This window comes from Lactuca serriola, chromosome 6 (assembly GCF_051521515.1).
Source record: "Lactuca serriola cultivar US96UC23 chromosome 6, Lser_US96UC23_V15, whole genome shotgun sequence".
Lineage (NCBI taxonomy): Eukaryota > Viridiplantae > Streptophyta > Magnoliopsida > Asterales > Asteraceae > Lactuca > Lactuca serriola.
This window is the reverse complement of record NC_136413.1, coordinates 19807635-19827026: the sequence shown is the minus strand read 5'-3', so window position 1 is coordinate 19827026 and position 19392 is coordinate 19807635. Positions and strand designations below refer to the sequence as shown.

Here is a 19392-nt window from a genome sequence, read left to right as displayed (position 1 = left end):
ATGTTATTTTTTATTTCTTAAAATAAAAAAGTATTAAAATAAATAAAAAAATACAAAAAAGAAATTAAAAGGGCAAAATCGTCATTTCAGGTGTTCTAAGGACCAAAACCACGGAAAGGTTTTGATTTTGGACTTCCCATGCAAGTCGAAACCTTTTTGGACCCTATCCAAAGTTTTTTAGAAACCACAAGGACCAAATTTGCAGTTTTGTCTATTAAATGTAAAATTATGATTAATTATAATATATGTTATGATAAGATTATTTTAGCGGGATATATTTAAATTTATATTATTTTAGTAATTATTAATCACAAATTATATATATTATTATTTTAGTAATCAACTTCACGACAAATAGATCATTTCGAGAGATGTTGTTCAACGTGTTATTGGTAATGACAAGTATATTTTATTCTGGAGATACCATTGGATTGATGATATTCCTCTAATGGTTTGGTTTCCAAGATTATTTGCTTTAGAAATAGAAAGATTGCTCTATAAATTAGAGATGGGATGATATTGATTTGAAATGGTCTTGGTTTCGTCCCATTACTTCAGGAATTGTGTTCGATCATTTGCAACAACCTTTAAATATTATTCATGATTTACGCTTATCGGATTCTGAAGATAGGTAAGATAAATTATAATCCATACAATTAAGGCACATAAATGTGTATGAATATAAAATCAAGTGATTACAATAGGCAAAAATTTACATTAGAAGTTCCAGAGTCGAATTGGAGAAGACCGGACCATCCTTCTGCCTTCTTACTTTGAATTCTTATTTTATTTTATTTTTTTCGTTTCAACCTCTCGTTGTTTATTGAGCCTTTCGAGCCATACATCCCTCATCAGTATGCATGTCTTGGTTTTCCATCTTTTCTAATCCATGCTCGCTCTGTATCATGTAAAAACACAAAGTCTATTACAATTAACTATTGTAAACATAAAAATCTCAAAAATTACGGCTCAAATTGGTCATGGTTATACCCAAATCGAACTGTAACTTAGTTACAAAGAAAAATCGATTAAAAAAATATTGATTACTATAATATCCGTGTTTGCTTACTAGGAGAACTATTGGTTAGCTCAATGGAACTCTTGTATTGCCGATTACCTGGACAAATGCTAACACGTCCTTGTTCCTTCCACTATGGCCATCGATTTAGCAGATGGTGGAGAAGGACAGACAAAGATGAAGTGATCTTCAAGGATAATCGATTCCAATTAACACGACCCTAATTCGACAAAGATACAAAGAAAACTTGCGAAGAAGCACTAAACGAAATCTAACCCCTGACAAACTTTAGAAGAAATCAAGGCATAGAAAGTGGAAGAGTCTGTAAGGAATGAGCAATATCCCAAAAATCAAAGACAACTGAAACAGAATATCGCAACAACCGGCCAACATGCAACAAAAGGTAAAGAATTCAACATAATAGCAACTGATGAAGAGCTCATCTCGGCCAACAAGCAAAAATCGGAAACAACACACCAGAATACTTATACTCTTCGTAAGCGCTACTCTTATTAATATTAATATGTATATAATCCTCCCTAATAAATCAAAATCTTTTTGACACATGTCCTCTTCTCCTTAATTTGGACACATGACATTTTCTAGAATTTTTCAATTTTTTATTTTTCACTTGTCATTTTGTTGTATTTTTCATTTTATTAAATTAAAATTTTACATATAATATGTAAGGTAATATATATGTAAGATATTTTTTAAAAAATGTTTATATATGTAATGTATTCAATGTAATAAAATCTCATTAATTTTAATAATTTAAAATTTTTGTCGTTTTTTTTTAAAAATTCAAACTTTTCAAATTGTTAAAATTTCATATTTAATTTTTTTTTAGATAAAGGCATGTCACACTTAATATATAATATATTGTTTCTTTTTAATTCGATTGAATGATCTTTATAAATGTTTTATGCCCGTTTAAAAAGAAATGCAAGAGGGTAGGGTTCGGATTTTAGTAATGGAGCCCAAGATAACCCAAACCACCCACTTGTCCCGGACAGATCCAAAACCCCATATGATTTTCCTTTTTACACTTTTGTCCCACGTTTTAATTTCTCTTCAAATTCGGTTCATTTTTTAATTTCCCACCTTCTTTTTGAATTAGTCTTTATATATTTTTAAATCTTAATTTTATTTGAGAAATAGTTTTTTATAACAAGAAAATTTAGTTTTCTTTACAATTTTCATTTTTACGAACCATTTTTTTCGATTGTGTTTCTATGTCTCTAAAACTTAATTTTTTAATAAATTTATTTTATATATTTTCCTTTTTATACATGTTTTTAGCATCCAATAAATAATAGATTTAATATTATAATTTTTATTTTTATAAATAACTAAAGTTGCATAGTTTGATTTTTAATCGTAATATTTATCCCGGAATATCCAGTTCAAAGTTAAGTATATCATTGAAACATCTTAATTTTACATAAATAATGATATAAATTTGTTTTATTCTGGCTTATATTTGATATGACAACTTTCGTTCAAGAAAATCATTATTTTATATCATTATAACTATTTTTCAATATATCAATATAAAATATGTTTTACATATTTCATGTTACTAAAGTATCAAGGTTATAGGGGTGACAATTTATGACACGACACGACAAAAATACAAGACACGAAACGAAATTACATAATATTAAAGGGAAAACAACACCAATCAATCCACCAACAATTTCCAAAACGCCCTCTAAACTTGACCCAATTAAAAACTAAAGAGATCACTTCGTCTACTATTTTTGGTCAGATAAGTACGTTTTTTTGTTGAACAATTGATCATTTCTCGCATTACAAATACACCAAAGGGTCCCGTAGAAGATGGCAACAAGAATCTTCCGTTTTTTTTTGGGCAATTCCCCTAATTAGCCGCAAACTCAATCACCTCCCTTATGGAAGTAAAGTCACGAGCAGAAATATTGCACCATCTCATAATCAACACCAACACATCTCGAGAAAAAGAGCAGCCAATGAAAATGCGGTCCGCCTCGTCAACACCTACACAACACAATAGACAAGAGGAGTCGTCGATTGAAACACCCCTACGCAAGAGAGCTTTCAATGTGGGGATTCTGCCAATACAAGTCTTCCAAATCAAACAATTAACCTTCAGAGAAACAAGATACACCCAAATCTTGATAAATCAACGTTCAAGCAATTTTTATATACTTGTTTGCCGCTAAAATATGTTAAATTAAAATAAAAAAATTAATGAGTTTCATATATCATTACTTTCATAAATTTAAAACATAAATAAAAAACAAAAAATCATTTTAGGCTAAAACATAAAATAAATATATAAATAATGGTTTTTATGTTATTAATTTTTAATTTTTTTCATTAGAAAATAGGAAGCGGATGAAAGTTGGGGCATATTCCGGCAATCGACCAAACATACATGATCCAACGCTTCCGTCTATAGACCGAAAAGAGGGGGAGAGAGAGAAAGAGAAAGAGAGCTCTCGAAAGTGAGATGTGGGAATCGATCTTCCTGACGGTAGCAGCCACCGCCGGTAACAACATCGGAAAAGTTCTCCAGAAGAAGGGCACTGTCATTCTCCCTCCTCTCTCTCTCAAACTCAAGGCATGATTCATTTACGCATCCATTCTCTTTGTCGGTAGTCTGTGTATATATGCATCTTTCTTTTGTAGATAATTAAGCTCTTGATCTACGCCTTTTGCTAGCGGTCTTTTGTGCATAGTTCATGTGAATGTTAAATTGTTGATTGAGAGTTCACTGCGATCTCCATTTGCTCGCTTGATTTATTTTGCAAATCAGTTACGCTAAGCATTTGGAACTTAGGTAATGTGGTTTTAGATTTACATATTTTAGATGTGAAAATAGGTTAATTTCTTGATAAATAGTATGATGATTTGAAAAGCTATATCCCTAAGAAGGGGTAATAACTATGCAGCGGACTTACAAGTTATATGAGTTTACCAAATTATACAACAATTGATTTCTTACCAATTTGTGCAGCCATGTTTGATTTGTTACCAAAAGTTTTACCAGTTTATGAACTCATAAACGGTTAAGAAATCCAATCTGCTGAATAAATTGGTAACAAACAGAAACATGACCACATAAATAGGTAATGAAACTCACTTCATTGAATATTTAAGTCATTAGTCTTTCCTAAGAATGCTCATACTTGATCCAGTGATGATACTGTGCATCAATTGTGAGTTTCATTTTGAAATTGTGTTTTGATCCTGTCATTTTAATGAGTTTTTAGTTGTAGGTAGGTTAAATTGTCATACCCCCGATATGAACTTATGAATCTATTGTAGGGTTTGGGATATGACTAGATTCTTCAACATTCTCCTATCTTAGACCAACTTGTTTTGTATGAAAGAGTCTGCTTTTGACTTATTTCAAGTGTGGATGATGAATTTTGGGTTGAAATTGATATGCAATTCTTTTATCTTGTAGGTGGTAAGAGCATATGCTTCTAATAAGCCATGGCTGATAGGCTTTATTATGGATATCTTTGGGGCATTGCTGATGTTACGTGCATTATCTCTAGCTCCTGTAAGCTTTCTTGATCAAACTTCTCTCTCTATAATTATGAAGTTCTCTTTCATCTTACTCATTCATACATATCTGGAATATCATCCCTATACCCTTTTGGGGAAAATAAGCAAACATAAATGACATGTATTTGCTATATATCTGTGATCTAGGTCTCTGTGATTCAACCAGTTTCGGGATGTGGTCTTGCAATTCTATCTGTGTTTTCTCATTTCTACCTGAAGGAAGTCATGAATGCTGTTGATTGGCTGGGTATTACCTTGGCTGGCCTTGGCACCATAGGTAATGTGAGTTTCTAAAGTTGTCTTCTAACAAAACTATATAAGCTACTCTGGTAATGTGATATAATAACTATAAGTAACTTAAGAGTGTTAAGAATATATGTTCTCTATATGTTAGTTTTATCATGACTTGAAGTTAATCTATATGGTTTTTGTATATGTATGCAGGAGTTGGTGCTGGAGGAGAGGAGCAAAAGGCCTCCTCAATATCTATCTTACACTTGCCTTGGGTGGCATGTGGTGTTGCATTTTTGTTTGTAGGTATCTTATTCTTCAACTTATTTGTCCTTTTGATGCTAATATTATTAGTTTTTATTTGAAATGAAATCTATTTATTTACTTGTACAAAATTACCAATATTTTAGGTAAGTATAAAAGAGACATCTTTGACTCTTTCTATATGTATTATGTAATGTAGGTACTCTTGAATGGATGGCTTCGTATTTACAGACGTCAGCGAAGAGAGCAAGAACTGGTTAGTACCCTTGTTTTTCAATAAAAGTTTATATAATTTTTTATATATATATATATTTATGTGTATTTACTATTTTGGGATTTTATGCAGATGCAATCTGAAGTTGTTGAGGAGATCATATACGGCTTGGAATCTGGCATTTTGTTCGGGTATTTTTCTCTTTCAAGTACCATATGTATTTGCAGCATGAACAAATTTTATATGCAAAAGACAAGAATGCCTTTTTCTATAATCCTTCGTATATATCGAATGCAGGATTGCATCTGTAATTTCAAAAATGGGATTTGTATTCCTGGAGCAGGGATTCTCCGCATTGCTTGTTCCTGTTTGCATCTCAATCAGTATATGCTGTAGTGCTTCAGGGTTTGTTTACCAGGTCTCTCAAATATCCTTTACTCCATTTACCATTTTGCCCTTTTGCTAATTTTGCTAATTCAAAGAATATTATTTTGTATAAACAGACCCGCGGATTAAAGCATGGTAGAGCAGTTGTTGTGTCCACATGTGCTGCTGTGGCTTCAATTGTGACAGGTGTACTTGCTGGCATGCTTGCTCTTGGAGAACGCTTGCCCGAAAGTCCAACTTCCCGTCTTTGGCTTTTACTTGGATGGTAATATCTGTCTGTTGTCTGCTGTCTGTTGTCTGTTGTCTGCTGATACTCCTTTTGGTGTCGAATGCAGGTTGCTAATAGTTACGGGAGTGATTTTATTGGTAACATCAACACGGTTGATTCGTTTTCTACCGCGGAAGTGGCGACCCGTGGAGCGGAATTTTGGATCTCGGCAACCGAGTTCTTTAAGAAGCCGGGATCAAAATTCAAACCCGAGTACAATCATCCAGGCAGCAACATTGCATCATTTGGTAACATCTCCATCGAAAGCAAAACCTTGATTGAAATTAAAGAGGTCAAAAAAATGAGATGAAAATGTCCGACTTATTGATGTTGATGCACAGCTATAATGTTTAGGAGGTCGGTCATAAATAGAGAAGTATACATGTTTTGAGTCGATTAGAGCTTGATGTTTCATTATGTATACAAGACTTTTTCCCCTATCAAATCTGTTAGCTTATGAGGGTGCAAAGATTTTTTTTTTGTTTTACAAATCTTGGTGTTATAACAGGCAATTACTATGCTTGATGTGTATGGATTATGATTACAAAAATGTTCTGTGAAGGTATTTGAATTGTTTAGAGCTTAACTACATGTCCAAATACTACATTTGTACTTGGAATAATATGATTTTGGTGGAAGCCTCTTTCAATGGCATAGTTGTTGTTGCTTTTACAATATTTGCCAACTTGTTTCTCATAACATTCACCAAGCTATCAATCATATGCAAAATCAAAATGATATCGACATGATTCATACCTACACTAACAAGGGCCGATTGAAATTGATGTGCAAAGTAACGGACCTAGCATTTGGATATTTAGAAGATGTTTTATTTGGGAGTTAGGATGCGTAAAAATGTTTACTTTATCTTTATCTCTTGATTATTTTAGGACAACATTGTTTAAATTAGGGGTAAGGAACAGTAGTGGTATTAGCGGTATGAGAATGAGAGCCAGTTTAACATGCCAATTTGTATGCGCATTTTGTGGGGTCTGTGGAAGTGGGTGAGTTGATGGCGACATGTCATAGAGACATAGACTGCACGACCTCTTTGGAAGTAGATTGTGGTGGCCTGTGGCCACATGTCGGTGACTCTGACCCGACTTACGGATGGAATGCATGAGTGCATTGCAAGAGGTGAACCATTTCAAAAAGATTATCAACATCAACAGTAAGATGAGTGGCTAACAATACAACAACGTGTAGAAATTAAAGACCAACAACTTATCAACCGAACATACATATTCTTCAATGGACACTTTGCAAGAATATTTACAACAAAGATTATACACACAGTGGCATTCCGCTGTATTCTTGAGGGATAATGACAATGACGAAAAAACCAATATATATATATATATATATATATATATATATATATATATATATATATATATTTGGTTTAATCATCCATTTTTAATAAGTTCCAAAGAAACCATCAATTTTTGATAAAATGGTATAAAAAAAGAAAACACTATATTTTTGTAAAAGTTGAGTTTAACCACCAATTTATGGGTGGTTAAACGAACTTTTGGAAAAATATAGTGTTTTTGTCGTGCTTAAAATAGGCTCTGATAGGTAACATTGGTCACACTAAAACACTTTACCAAAAATTGGTGGTTTTTTTGGAACTTATTAAAAATTGAAGGTTAAATCGAACAATTGGAAAAATATAGTGTTTTTTTCGTCATTTTCCATTTTCTTGAAGGTTCTTAATTTTGTGTACAACTTTCCGAATTTCCAACTCATTTTTCATGTACAACGTCTTGAGCTTGGTGGGTTGTGAGAGTATACTTTGATATGATCAAAGGTCAATCAGTATAATCCTCTGACATAATTCTTTCGATACATTCCAATCTTTTTATTACACAAGATTTTTGATGGGGGTTACAATCAAGAGACAACGCTAGCATCAATGCATCATGTTCGTTTAATGGCTCTAACCTTGACACCATATTTGAAGTTAAGAACTATCCCAAAATCAAACTCCAGAGGTGTTTCCATATTAGGCGAGTGTCGAAAGACGTATCTCTGGTATAAATGAACCAAAGTGAGCTTAATTTCCTGCAAAGAAAACTTCTGACCAATACATGCTCTAGGCCCAATCCCAAAGGGTATGTAGGCATATGGATGCCTTCGCTTTTCTTCATCACAGTTCGGGTCAAATCTCTCGGGCTTGAATTTATCCGGGTCCGGGAAATTCTTCGGATCCTTTGCTAAAACTCCAATCGCCAACCACACCCATGTCCCCTGTTCGTGAACAAAATGAAAGAAATAAGAATGGAAGAACGAATTTGAATGGATAGTTGTAAGTTATGCAGTAAAGGAAGTACCTTGGGGAGAACATAACCTCCTATCTCTACTTGTGTTGACGTTTCGCGTGCTACCAATGGAGAAACTACGTAAAATCTCATTGCTTCTTTCACCACCTGATCAAGATACGGGAATCTTGATTGAAGATCATCAGCAGTTGGAATCTTATCGTGTGGACCAAATGCATCGATCTCTTCAAGCAACTTCTTTTCGACTTCTGGGTGCCCAGAAACCAGATAAACAATGGAGGAAAGTGTAAATGATGTGGTTGCAGATCCAGCAAGGAGATGCTCGTATGTGACACCACTGATGTAGTCTGGTGTGAATAATTTTGTTGTAGTAGTCTCTGATTCCCTTGCGTTCAATATCAGTGACAAGAAATCATTCGATCCTCTTTCTTTGTCTTCCATCTTCTTGACCACAATCTCATCAATTTGACAATTCAAGTTCTTGTTTGTTCTTTCAATTTTCCAGTCCAGGGTGTACGGAATTCTCTTGAGTATCTGGCGAAAGGGCTCTTGGAGTATCGGGAGAAGGAGTCCTATAATGATTGAAAACGAGGCCGACAAGTCCATTTTGAGCATCTTTGTAGAGTAGATGTGTTGCTTGATGAAAGAGTCGATTTGGGTATCGTTGTGTTGATGGTGGATAGGTTTAGAGAGGCCAAAATCAAAACCAAAAGCCGCTTTTCCGATCACATCAGTAGCCATTTTGAGTGAAAGTTCGTTTAAGTTTATGTCTTGATCCTCTTCGATTGGGAGATTCTGAGATGTGGTTTCGATGAATGATTGCATCATTGGGATTAATTTTGCCAAGTGTGATGGCTGGTACATTGAGAGTATCGTGTTCCGCATTGTTGACCATCTTGAATCCCTGAAATTGAGAAATTGAGATCGATCGTTCGTGTGAGCTAGTACAAGTTTGCGTAGTTGCAGGGTACAAGTTGTGAATGCAGAGGTACCTTATCCAAAAGAGACCTTTCCGATGAAGTGGGGAAGCCAAGATAGGCGAAGGGATGCTTCTGTTTGGAAATTCTTTGAATTTCTTGATCCCGACTTGTCTGCATAGCTCTGGATCAGCTACAATCACTAATGGCTGTCTTCCCATATGAAACCTGATCAACATTTACACAACATTCAAGTTGACCAATTTTGACTTTACAGACTCTGTTCATTTCACTCTCATACTCATCTTTTTCCTAATACGACAAACAGTTTGACTTTCTTGTCAAAATTAGCAAACTTTAGAAACCACAATATGATATGATATGATATACTCCATGATTGGATAGAAATCAAAAATGGAAGTGAAACCTGAAGATCGGGCCATATTTGCTGGCGAGAAGAGAGAACAAATCGGGACCATGTTGAGCAAACAAAGGCAAGTGTCCTACAAAGGGAATGGCTGGCGGACCTGGTACTTTCCGAACACCCCAAAATGGTCCATAAAAGTAGACCAAAATCCCAGCTACCAAGGCCAATATCGTGAATATTGATGAAGAAGACGACAAGGAGAAGGAAGGTGGTGTTGTTAATGGAATCAATCCTCTAAACTGTGCGATTAGTTTAGAGATTGATGTTTCCATTTGAAAAGAAAGAGATGATTAGGGTAGTGGAGACGAAAAGGGTATTTATGGAAAGACAAAAAGGGAATCAAATGGCGGATGGTTTTGGTTGAATTTGGCATCTTGTTAAGCAGTTTGTCTTGTCATTATTCCCATTCGAAGTGGTTGTGGTTGTGTGGGGTAGGGACTAGGGAGTCGTCTTTATGGTATGTATCCACGTCATACATTTCTTATATATTACCAAAGATAATAATATAATTGACGAATTAATTCTTTTGCAACTTGTAACAAGATCATATAGCTTGAAATCTTTTCAATATGTTGTCATTGTCAACATCTTACAACACAGGTTCTTGATGAATCTAACACCATTTGTTATGCAATTGAGTCTTCACAATTTTTAATAACTCAATGTCTTAACGAATAACAATGAAAATGCATATTAAGACACCATCTCGAGCTGCAATGCAAATGCATCATCCATCTTTAGATATCAATGTTATAGATGTCACAAATTGAAAAAAACTTTATTGACTAGATATTCCAACTTATTGTTTCTCATCATTTGTTACACTTGTTTTGAGAAAAACAAAACCAAAAGATTGTGCTTTAAGCAACAGTTACAATTCCTTTTGATTTTCGTTTGGGACTCCACCATCTTCAAGATAAGATATCCATGTTTAGCAATGCTGTATAATGAAAGACTCATCATGTATATATTGTACTCCGAATGACATAATTTTGGTGTAAGACTTTATCGATGCTTACTAAGAATATTTGCAACTTGTTCCTATAAAATTCACCAAGTTATCAATCATACAAAAAATGAACGTGAACATGATTCATAGCTACAATAACAAGTGCTGACTGAAGTTGATGTGCAAAGTAAAGGAGTCAAAGTTTTGGTCACAAATATGTTGCACACTAATCTTATGCACTGCAAGTTAGGAGTCAAAGTTTTCAAGGGTGAAGAACTACTGTCAGTGATGCGTACAATCACAAGAAATAGTTCAATAACGTAACATTTTTTGTTGAGATATTGGAAACAAGTGTCACTTATATGGTAAAGGCATCAAAACATTCGTTAACCAAATTAATTAAAAAATAGTATCCATGCTATTTCTAGCAATTAAGAAACTTTTGCAAGTGGTAGCACAAAAAAAAAACATCTTGATAAAAAATAATAAGTTTTTTTTTTTTTTTTTTTTTTTTTTTTTTTTTTTAAATTAGGATTTTACTAGACTCGTCTACTAACGTAGCGAACCTATCCTTATCAATTTCTTCACATATTTACTTCATTTGTCTCTTTTGAAAAGCATTGAACAATTTTCCTTTTCAAAAATCTTTGAAGGCGTCAATTTTAAGCATTTTCTAAAATAACATTAAAATTCATGGTTTTCAAATTAAATACTTGCACATTTCAACATTTTTGAGTTATCAACTCAAATATATGTTTTTCTCAGTTAAAAGATCTTAAGGAATGTACATTTGCTTTTGCCATCAAAGCAACTTGTTTTGCAACATGTGGAGAGAACTAGATCCTAAAGGATGTCTCACCTCAAAATAATATACTATTCTATAGAATGTAAGTTACATACAAGCAGTGATTGGTAAAAATCAAACACCTTTAATTACATTGGTGAAAATCTTTGATAAATTTGTTGTGAGCAATTCATATCTCCTTCCACCATCATGTGCAAGTGCCCATCTATTAAGCGGATGACTCTCCAACCAATGTCGAGCATGTGGATTTAGCTTTTCAATTTCTTACATGATGGAGTTGAACTTTTGAATTTGATTCTGACTCCTGGCACGATAAGCTAAAGCTTTCAATTCTGAATTACAAAAGTTGTCATAAAATAAAAGTTGTTGATGAAATGTCGTAAACAATACCTTTAATATATATATATATATATATATATATATATATATATATATATATATAACTTAATGAAGCAAGTTATTGAAATGTCATAAAGAATAATTAAGAAATATAACAATACCTATGAAAACCACATGACTCTAACCATGGAGATCCATGTTCAGTGATAACCTTAAGGATTCCACCATGACAATTAGATATTGTCTAATATGCCTTCACGATCTTTCACCACATGATTCTTGACATGAGAAAGAAACCAATCCCAAGTATCATAAGAGTCATTTTCTACAATAGCAAATGCAAGTAGCAAAATTTGATTATCACCATCAACTCCCATTGCAATCAACATCTTACCCTTGTACTTACCATACAAGTGTGTGCCATCAATGCTAATCACCGGTCGACAATAGTGAAACTCTTTGATAGAGGGAGCAAAAGCCCAAAAAACACACCTAAATTCAACTTCATCCACATCGGTCGATCTTGAAACACACCATTCAACTATAGTTTATGGAATGAACTTTTGAAGTGCGCCTAGATATTTTGGTAAAGCAACATAAGACTCTTCCCAGTTTCCAAACACACGTTCAATGGATTTTTGCTTTCCAACCCAAACCTTTTTATATGAAGGAGTATAGCCTAGTGTTTCAACTATTTCAGCTCTCTATGTAATATCCCAAAAATACAGTCTGAAAATTTCGTTTTAAATTAGTAATAAAACCATATTCATCAAATGTCATATAAGAATCATAAAGAATGTATCTCAAAATATCTTAACAACTGTCAAATATATCAGAGTATAAACATCCCAGGATGAACAAATGGTGTGTGCCCTGCAATCTTCCCGAGCTCCTCTTTTAAAAATTGAGTACCTGAAACCAAAACTGAAAACCATAAGCACGAAGCTTAGTGAGCTCCCCCAAACTACCACATACCATACAATAACATGTAAACACATACTGGGCCTTGCCCACTGCATCGGACCAAAGTCCGGAAACTGCATCGGGCCGAAACCCGGACTAACTGGGACCATGTCCCCTGCATCGGACCGAAGTTCGGAACTACATCGGGCCGAAGCCCGGACTAATTGGGGCCTTGCCCCCTGCATCGGACCGAAGTCCGGAAACTGCATCGGACCGAAGCCCGAACTAACTGGGACCATGTCCCCTGCATCGGACCGAAGTCCGGAAACTGCATCGGGCCGAAGCCCGGACTAACTGGGACCTTGTCCCCTGCATCGGACCGAGGTCCGGAAGTGACTGATCATAGCATAGCATAACACATATCAACTAGTATAAACACATATACTGCATACTGTATCGGACTGAAGTCCGGAACATATAACACATAAACATGCTTGAATCACAGAGACATCAAGCGTACTGAACTACTGCATCGGACTGAAGTCCGGAACTACTACTAACTAAACGGGCCGACATTGTGGCCGTAGACCCGTTCCTACTGGAAGGAAACTCACCTCACACTGCTGAAGTCCCGTAGACACAATCCCACAATGTTGAAGTCCCGCAGACTCAACCCCAGCTGTTGGATGACAGATTCCCGAACTGTCAACACTAAGATAACACCTAATTAATAATTGGGTTCTAACACATAACTATAAATACATACTTTGGGTATTTACTACATTACCCCTAACTTGGCTTACCCAAGCCCAAGGCCCAATCCATAGGCCCAAACTCAACTAGGGATCAAGGCCCAACATATGGCCCAATTTTCCAAATTGGGCCTAAGCCTCTACATGGACTTCCCTGAAGGCCCGATTGCTTGGTCCAGTCCAACATGTCTCATTCTATGGGCCCAATATCATACAACTCTCTAGGCCCAAACTATGGCCCATCTATGGCCCAATTTTCCAAATTGGACCCAACCCTTCATATGGGCCTTACCCTAGAGCCCAACTAATTACTCTAGTCCATTTGATTATTCTTGGATGGCCCAACACAAGGCCCAAGTGAAATTAGGGTTTATCATAAAATAATAATTAGGGTTAAGTGTTTCTCACTTAACCCATTAAGGGCTTAACCCACTAAGGACTTAATTCATTAAGTCCATTATTGCTTAGATTGATTTCTGCCAATGATTATTATTTAATATTTCACTTGTTAAATAATTCTCGTGTGTCTTGATAATTTCTCAAATATTAGTATTTTCTCAATTAGCCCATTAAGGACTTAGTCCATTAAGTCCTTTATTCTACTAGATAAATGACATGAAATAGTTTGGGCTTAATTCACAATCCAAACCCAATGGCCCAAAAGTGGGTCCAAATAAGTCCAAGGCCCAAATACTCATAATTAGGGTTTTCCACCCAAACATGGCCCAATAGGCCCAAAACTAATCTCTAAGCCCATTAGGGTTTTCTAGCGAGGCACCACCTACTACCACCTCGGGTAGTGGTGGTCATGGCGGCCACCACCTTACGGTGGTGGTTATTATTATTATTATTCCATGCTAATTACAGATACAAGGTTTTATCCAAAATAACACACACTCACTAATTAATACACACACACACACACTATACTAAATAATCACACACCCGCAACCACCTAAGGGTGGCAAGCGGTGGTGCCCGGCGGCAGCGACGCGGGAAGGCGGTAGCGGCGGCAGAAGGTGGTTGTGAATCTCTTTCAGTTTCCCTGCCCAAACAAGAATCCATACCACATGAGACTTAGAAAATATGTTCATACACCCGCTAAACCACGCACATAGCCACCTCTCCACGGTGGCTGGTGGCAGCAAAATAGATAACAAGGCGGCAGCCACCATGGTTGGCAACCATGGTGGTGTTTCTCGGGTATTTCCGGCCAATCAACACACCTATCCCTCCACAAATACCTACAGCAACATGAATGAGCGAACACATACCCCCACAGCCACACCAAGGTGGCGGATGTCGCCGTAATGGCGACTACGAAGGGCAGCGGTGGGAGAAGCGCTGCATACAGCTCCGACGAACCGAAAAGGAACGAAAGGGCAGGAGAGTTAGGTTGCAATTTGACTTTACTGAGAGGTTCAGGTCGTTCGCAGCCCGCTGTTCGTCGTTCACAGCTTGCACTCCAGCCTCGACAATCTTCCTCGCTATCTTCAACTAGGAATGGTAACGGGGCGGGTTCGGGGCGGGGCATGGTTTCCTAAACCCGCCCCGATATCTTTCGGGTTTCTTATCGGGGCACCCCAATGGGTTCGGGTTTTCCAGTCGGGTTTCGGGTTTCTTATCGGGTTTACAACAATTCATAACGAAATCTTTATTCCGTTTTAGGGTACCCCGATGTCATAAAAAACATGTGTTCTAGCCTCCCTTTTAAATTAAAATTATGATGAATCACTTTAATAAAATTAAATCGACGTTATATTAAAAATTATTTTATTTAATTTTAGTGTAATACGTCAAAACATAAAAAATGATCATTCACACCGGATTGTTAATAACTAAAAAGATTGTCCACAGTAAGTATTTTATCTTTGAATGTGTGTCATTAACACACACACACACACACACACACATATATATATATATATATATATATATATATATATATATATATACATACACACACACACATATAATCGGGGCGGGTCGGGTCGGGGCGAGGATAACCCACTCCCTGCCCCGAACCCGATAAAAAACCCGATAACGACCCGTTACCCGACCCGAAATAATCGGGTTTGGGTTTTTTTGCCATCCCTATCTTCAACGTCTTCAACAGCTGCGAGCAATGTAACAGTGGCACTCGCCAACGAGGTAGCAAGCAGAACCGGTGGCTCACGACGGTGTCACGGAGGCGGCAAGCGTCGGCGTTTGAGGCTTCATCTGGTCGGAGCGCAAGGGAGAAACCGATGATGGCGGCTAGAGGAGTGGAGGGGTGGCGGCCGACACTTCTCTAGTGTTAGGGTTCACAATTGATTCATCAGAATATATATATATACCCGGTCCTTATACAAATTTCCCATAAATACAATTCTGGTCCCTCCTTCCTTCTTTTCTTTCAAAATAAGTTCATATTTTACACTTTTAACCCTGCCTTGCGAAATCTTTACAAATTGAATCCAAAACTTACATTTAAGCCCTAATCCTATAAATTTCTTTCATAATAGATCCCTGCATTACCAATAAACCCTTCAGCCCTCAAATCTTTTCAATTTAATCTCGAACTTACTCTTTTAACCCCCGAATTCTAAAATTCTTCACAAATTAGTACGGGACTCACATTTACTAATTTATTTAAATAAACGGGGCGTTACACTCTAAGAAAGAATACTGATAGAAGGTTGCTCTTTTATAAGGTGCCTAGTTTAGATAACAATCAAGCTTGCATCTAGGTTCGGATGGTCTTGAGAAAGCTTATAGTGTAAACAAGTATGCGGATCGGTATATGTTGTAATTTCAAAATATACACTACGTTTACATTTACTTGCATGAAGTTTCCATTTACAACTAGATTGTAAGTATAACTTCCATCTTAGAGTCCAAATAGTTAGGCATGAGTCAATGGCCTCAAATTGTCTATGTGTCTTAATGTTATGGATCTTGATTACTCTAACAACTTCATCTTTATCCTTGAAAGAATCTTTTCCCAACTCTCGCATAAAATCATTCTTACTCGTTGAGTGTGACATAATCCAATTTGCATCAATATTCAAATTTGTTCCTTCCATATTAGTAAAAGTTGAAGGTACTTGAACATTGTTGTCAAAAGATGCTTCTTCATCTCCAACAATATTTCATTTAACTCAGCTTCATTATCTATATTCATCACATTAGTCACAACAACAACTTGAGAGATTATAGAAAAATCGTTATTTTCAATCATGTCGATAAAAATTCATCTACAAAATAAACAAAAACAAGCAAAAATTGATCATACCAATCTGTGATAACAAGAAAAAAGAAACATAATGAGATGTTTGCAACCAATTCCATCTATAAAGAGATAAAAACACAAGTTGTGATAAAATTCGTCTACAAAAAAATTAAACATAAGCAAAAATTGATCAACAATTCCATATGAACAGGAAATGAGAAACGAGTAGAAAAATGAAAAAAGAAGCAGAAAAAATTAAACAAAAGCAGGGGAAAAAGTGTTTGTCATTTTAACGATCAGGAAGGATACCAAGTTTTGTAGACAGGAAGAATCAGAGTCAAGAAAAGAAATAATCAGGAAGAATCATAATCGAGAAAACCTTTGCATACCTTTAATCGTGTTGGAGATGAGTCAGAGATGGGTAGAGGAGGCTGTAGGTGCCCGTCGATGGGTGGAGGAGGCTGCAGGAAGAAGAGCAACGAGAGTAGAGCCCTAACTTGAGATTTCACATTTTTTTTTCTGTTAAACCGTCCTCGTTCCAGGGGAAAATGTATTTTTTAAACAATAATATTATTTTTCAAATTAAAGTAATTGTAATATGGTAAATATTTTTCAAAATCATTAAGAAAAACTAAATAGTAAAGAAAAATGAAAAGAAATACTAATATGGTAAATATTTTTCAAAGTACACTAAAGTGGTAAATACTTTCTTCAATCACACTATTATGTTCAAAAACTCAATTGTTAGACCAGTGTGGGCAACGCCCACTAGCACCTCGTACCTCCCGTTTTTGCGTGTTATGTATCTCTCGTGGTGATGGTAACAAAAGGCAACGACACAATTTGAGAGAGGAACACCATCCCTCAACATCATTTTTTAGGGAGGAACACCATCCCCCTTTCTTCCCAATGCCAGTTTCTTCTTTCTCGCTTCTGATATGGCTAACCCTTAACCTTTAACGTCGGTAACCATACTGCACAACCTTATTCTACCACCTAGTAAACTAGTTCTGCCTTAGGCAATATGTTGTTGACATCTGCCACACACTTTCAATTAGTTGGTCATTTCTTGCATTTAGTAGGCTACTTACTCTTCAACTGGATTTTTTATTTAGCATATTAAATCATAATAAATTTCACAAGATGCATCGTCCATTATATATATATATATATATATATATATATATATATATATATATATATATAGGGCCGACTCTACCCTTTGCAAAACTAAGCAACAACTTAGGGCCTCCAATTCTAAAGGGCCCCCAATTTTAAAGCTTATTCTATTAATTATATATATATATATATATATATATATATATATATATATATATATATAAGTATTTCTTGGGTTACAAAGACAAGTTGGAGCTTGGATCGATGCTAAAAGTGATGGTTTATGTAACGCCCGTAGGTTCGGCCTAGTCAATTTAGAGGTAATAGGGGTCGAAAACGAATTTTCGACAAAAGATTATTCAGAATAAATAATCTCAACCAAGTTATAGTATATGTTACAAGGGTTCCGTACATATAAAGAACGCCGAAATCCGAATTATAACGAAGAAGTTATGACCCGTCGAAGCTTCGCGACGGAACCAGCACGACACCGGGAAGCGTAAATAGTGAATTTACGATGGAGCGATATTCAGCCTTAGCAATCCAAACAAAAGTCATAGAATTCGTTAAACCGAGACTGTCCATAAAAAGACCGCCCAAATCTGACTTCGTATGAGGAAGTTATGATTTTTCGAAGTTCGGCTTAGCAGTGTACAACCCGAAATCTGAATATTAGATCGAGCGGTTTTTAGCCGACATAACCTAAACAAGAATCGAATATCTCATTATTTGTAGCGTAACGATAAAAAGACAGACGAAAACGGACGTCAGATGAAGAAGTTATGAGATTTTAACGGACCAATCCAATCCTGGTCATTACGCCAGCGAATGCACAACCAAGAGAGAAGTCTTCTTTAAGTGTGGTGAAGAGGGACACTTCAAGCAAGACTGCGCAAGGAAAGAAGAAGCTACTAATCCGAATATGCCGCCAAAACCAAATGCAAGAGCATTTCAGATGATCCTTGACGAAGCAGATGACAACGTGAGGAATCAAGGATAAGGACTTCATATCCGAAGATCGAGTTATACAATAGCCATAATATCGTATAATGTAGCCTGTTAGAGGCATAGTCTAGGGTGAACTAGAACACCTATGTAATCATTTCAAGGAATAATATAAAACCTTCGTTTTGATATTTGATGTGTTAAGTTGTTATGTGATTTTCTTGTATGGTGACTTGGAAAACTACAGGACAATGCTTGGGACGAGTACGAGTAGGTGTGAATGGTAGTAGAGGCTTATACTACCGGAAGCACAGGACTCACGATTGGATCAGGGAAAGTCACAAGTTTACCAAGAAGCTAGTAATTGATACCGTTTTATTCAAGTATGTCGTTACCATCGTTTCGGTAATACATGTTATTTTGACCCTAGCGGTCATATCAAATTGAGTCCGACTACGATAAGTATGTTAAATAGTTCAGAGAACCAAGTCTGATGTAGCATCTGACTTAAGCTAAAAGCTTGAAGTGAAAGACAATCAAAGTGATCAGTAGAGGTATCGTGATAATTGCTTGTAGCTAGAAATGCTACCTTATAAGATGTGATTAGAACATGAAGGAAGGTATAGCATGTTCTGGAAGACTCTAAAAGACCTAAGTCTAAGCGTTGCAACATATAATGATAGGTCATTAGAATATGACACATCGATCCATTGTAGTAATAAGATAACATGTCTTAAGTTTGTTAAGAAGAAGAAGAAGGAGCCTCCAGTGAGGATCGATATTGTGACTTGAAGGTCATAATT

At 35.9% G+C, this 19392-nt stretch overlaps 2 protein-coding genes across 3 annotated transcripts; one reads left to right on the top strand and one right to left on the bottom strand.

Moving 5' to 3' along the window:
- The first annotated feature begins 3408 nt into the window (after positions 1-3408).
- Positions 3409-6526, top strand: LOC145058543 (magnesium transporter, putative (DUF803)). 2 transcript variants are annotated; one of them, XM_079006437.1, is made up of 9 exons: positions 3409-3623; positions 4473-4571; positions 4724-4853; positions 5021-5109; positions 5271-5327; positions 5418-5476; positions 5583-5703; positions 5789-5937; positions 6008-6526. In XM_079006437.1, the coding sequence occupies exons 1-9, from the start codon at positions 3513-3515 to the stop codon at positions 6216-6218; spliced, it is 1026 nt and encodes a 341-aa protein (XP_078862563.1). In that variant the 5' UTR covers positions 3409-3512; the 3' UTR covers positions 6219-6526. The 2 variants fall into 2 exon arrangements, with proteins under 2 accessions (XP_078862563.1, XP_078862564.1); XM_079006438.1 differs by lacking the exon at positions 3409-3623 and adding an exon at positions 3636-3842.
- Positions 6527-7769: 1243 nt separating this feature from the next.
- Positions 7770-9926, bottom strand: CYP711A1 (cytochrome P450, family 711, subfamily A, polypeptide 1). Its single transcript, XM_079005818.1, has 4 exons — positions 9567-9926; positions 9215-9367; positions 8274-9126; positions 7770-8190 (listed from the first exon to the last, which is right to left on the bottom strand). Exons 1-4 carry the CDS (start codon positions 9836-9838, stop codon positions 7861-7863), a joined length of 1608 nt encoding a protein of 535 aa, XP_078861944.1. The 5' UTR covers positions 9839-9926; the 3' UTR covers positions 7770-7860.
- Between the last annotated feature and the right edge of the window lie 9466 nt (positions 9927-19392).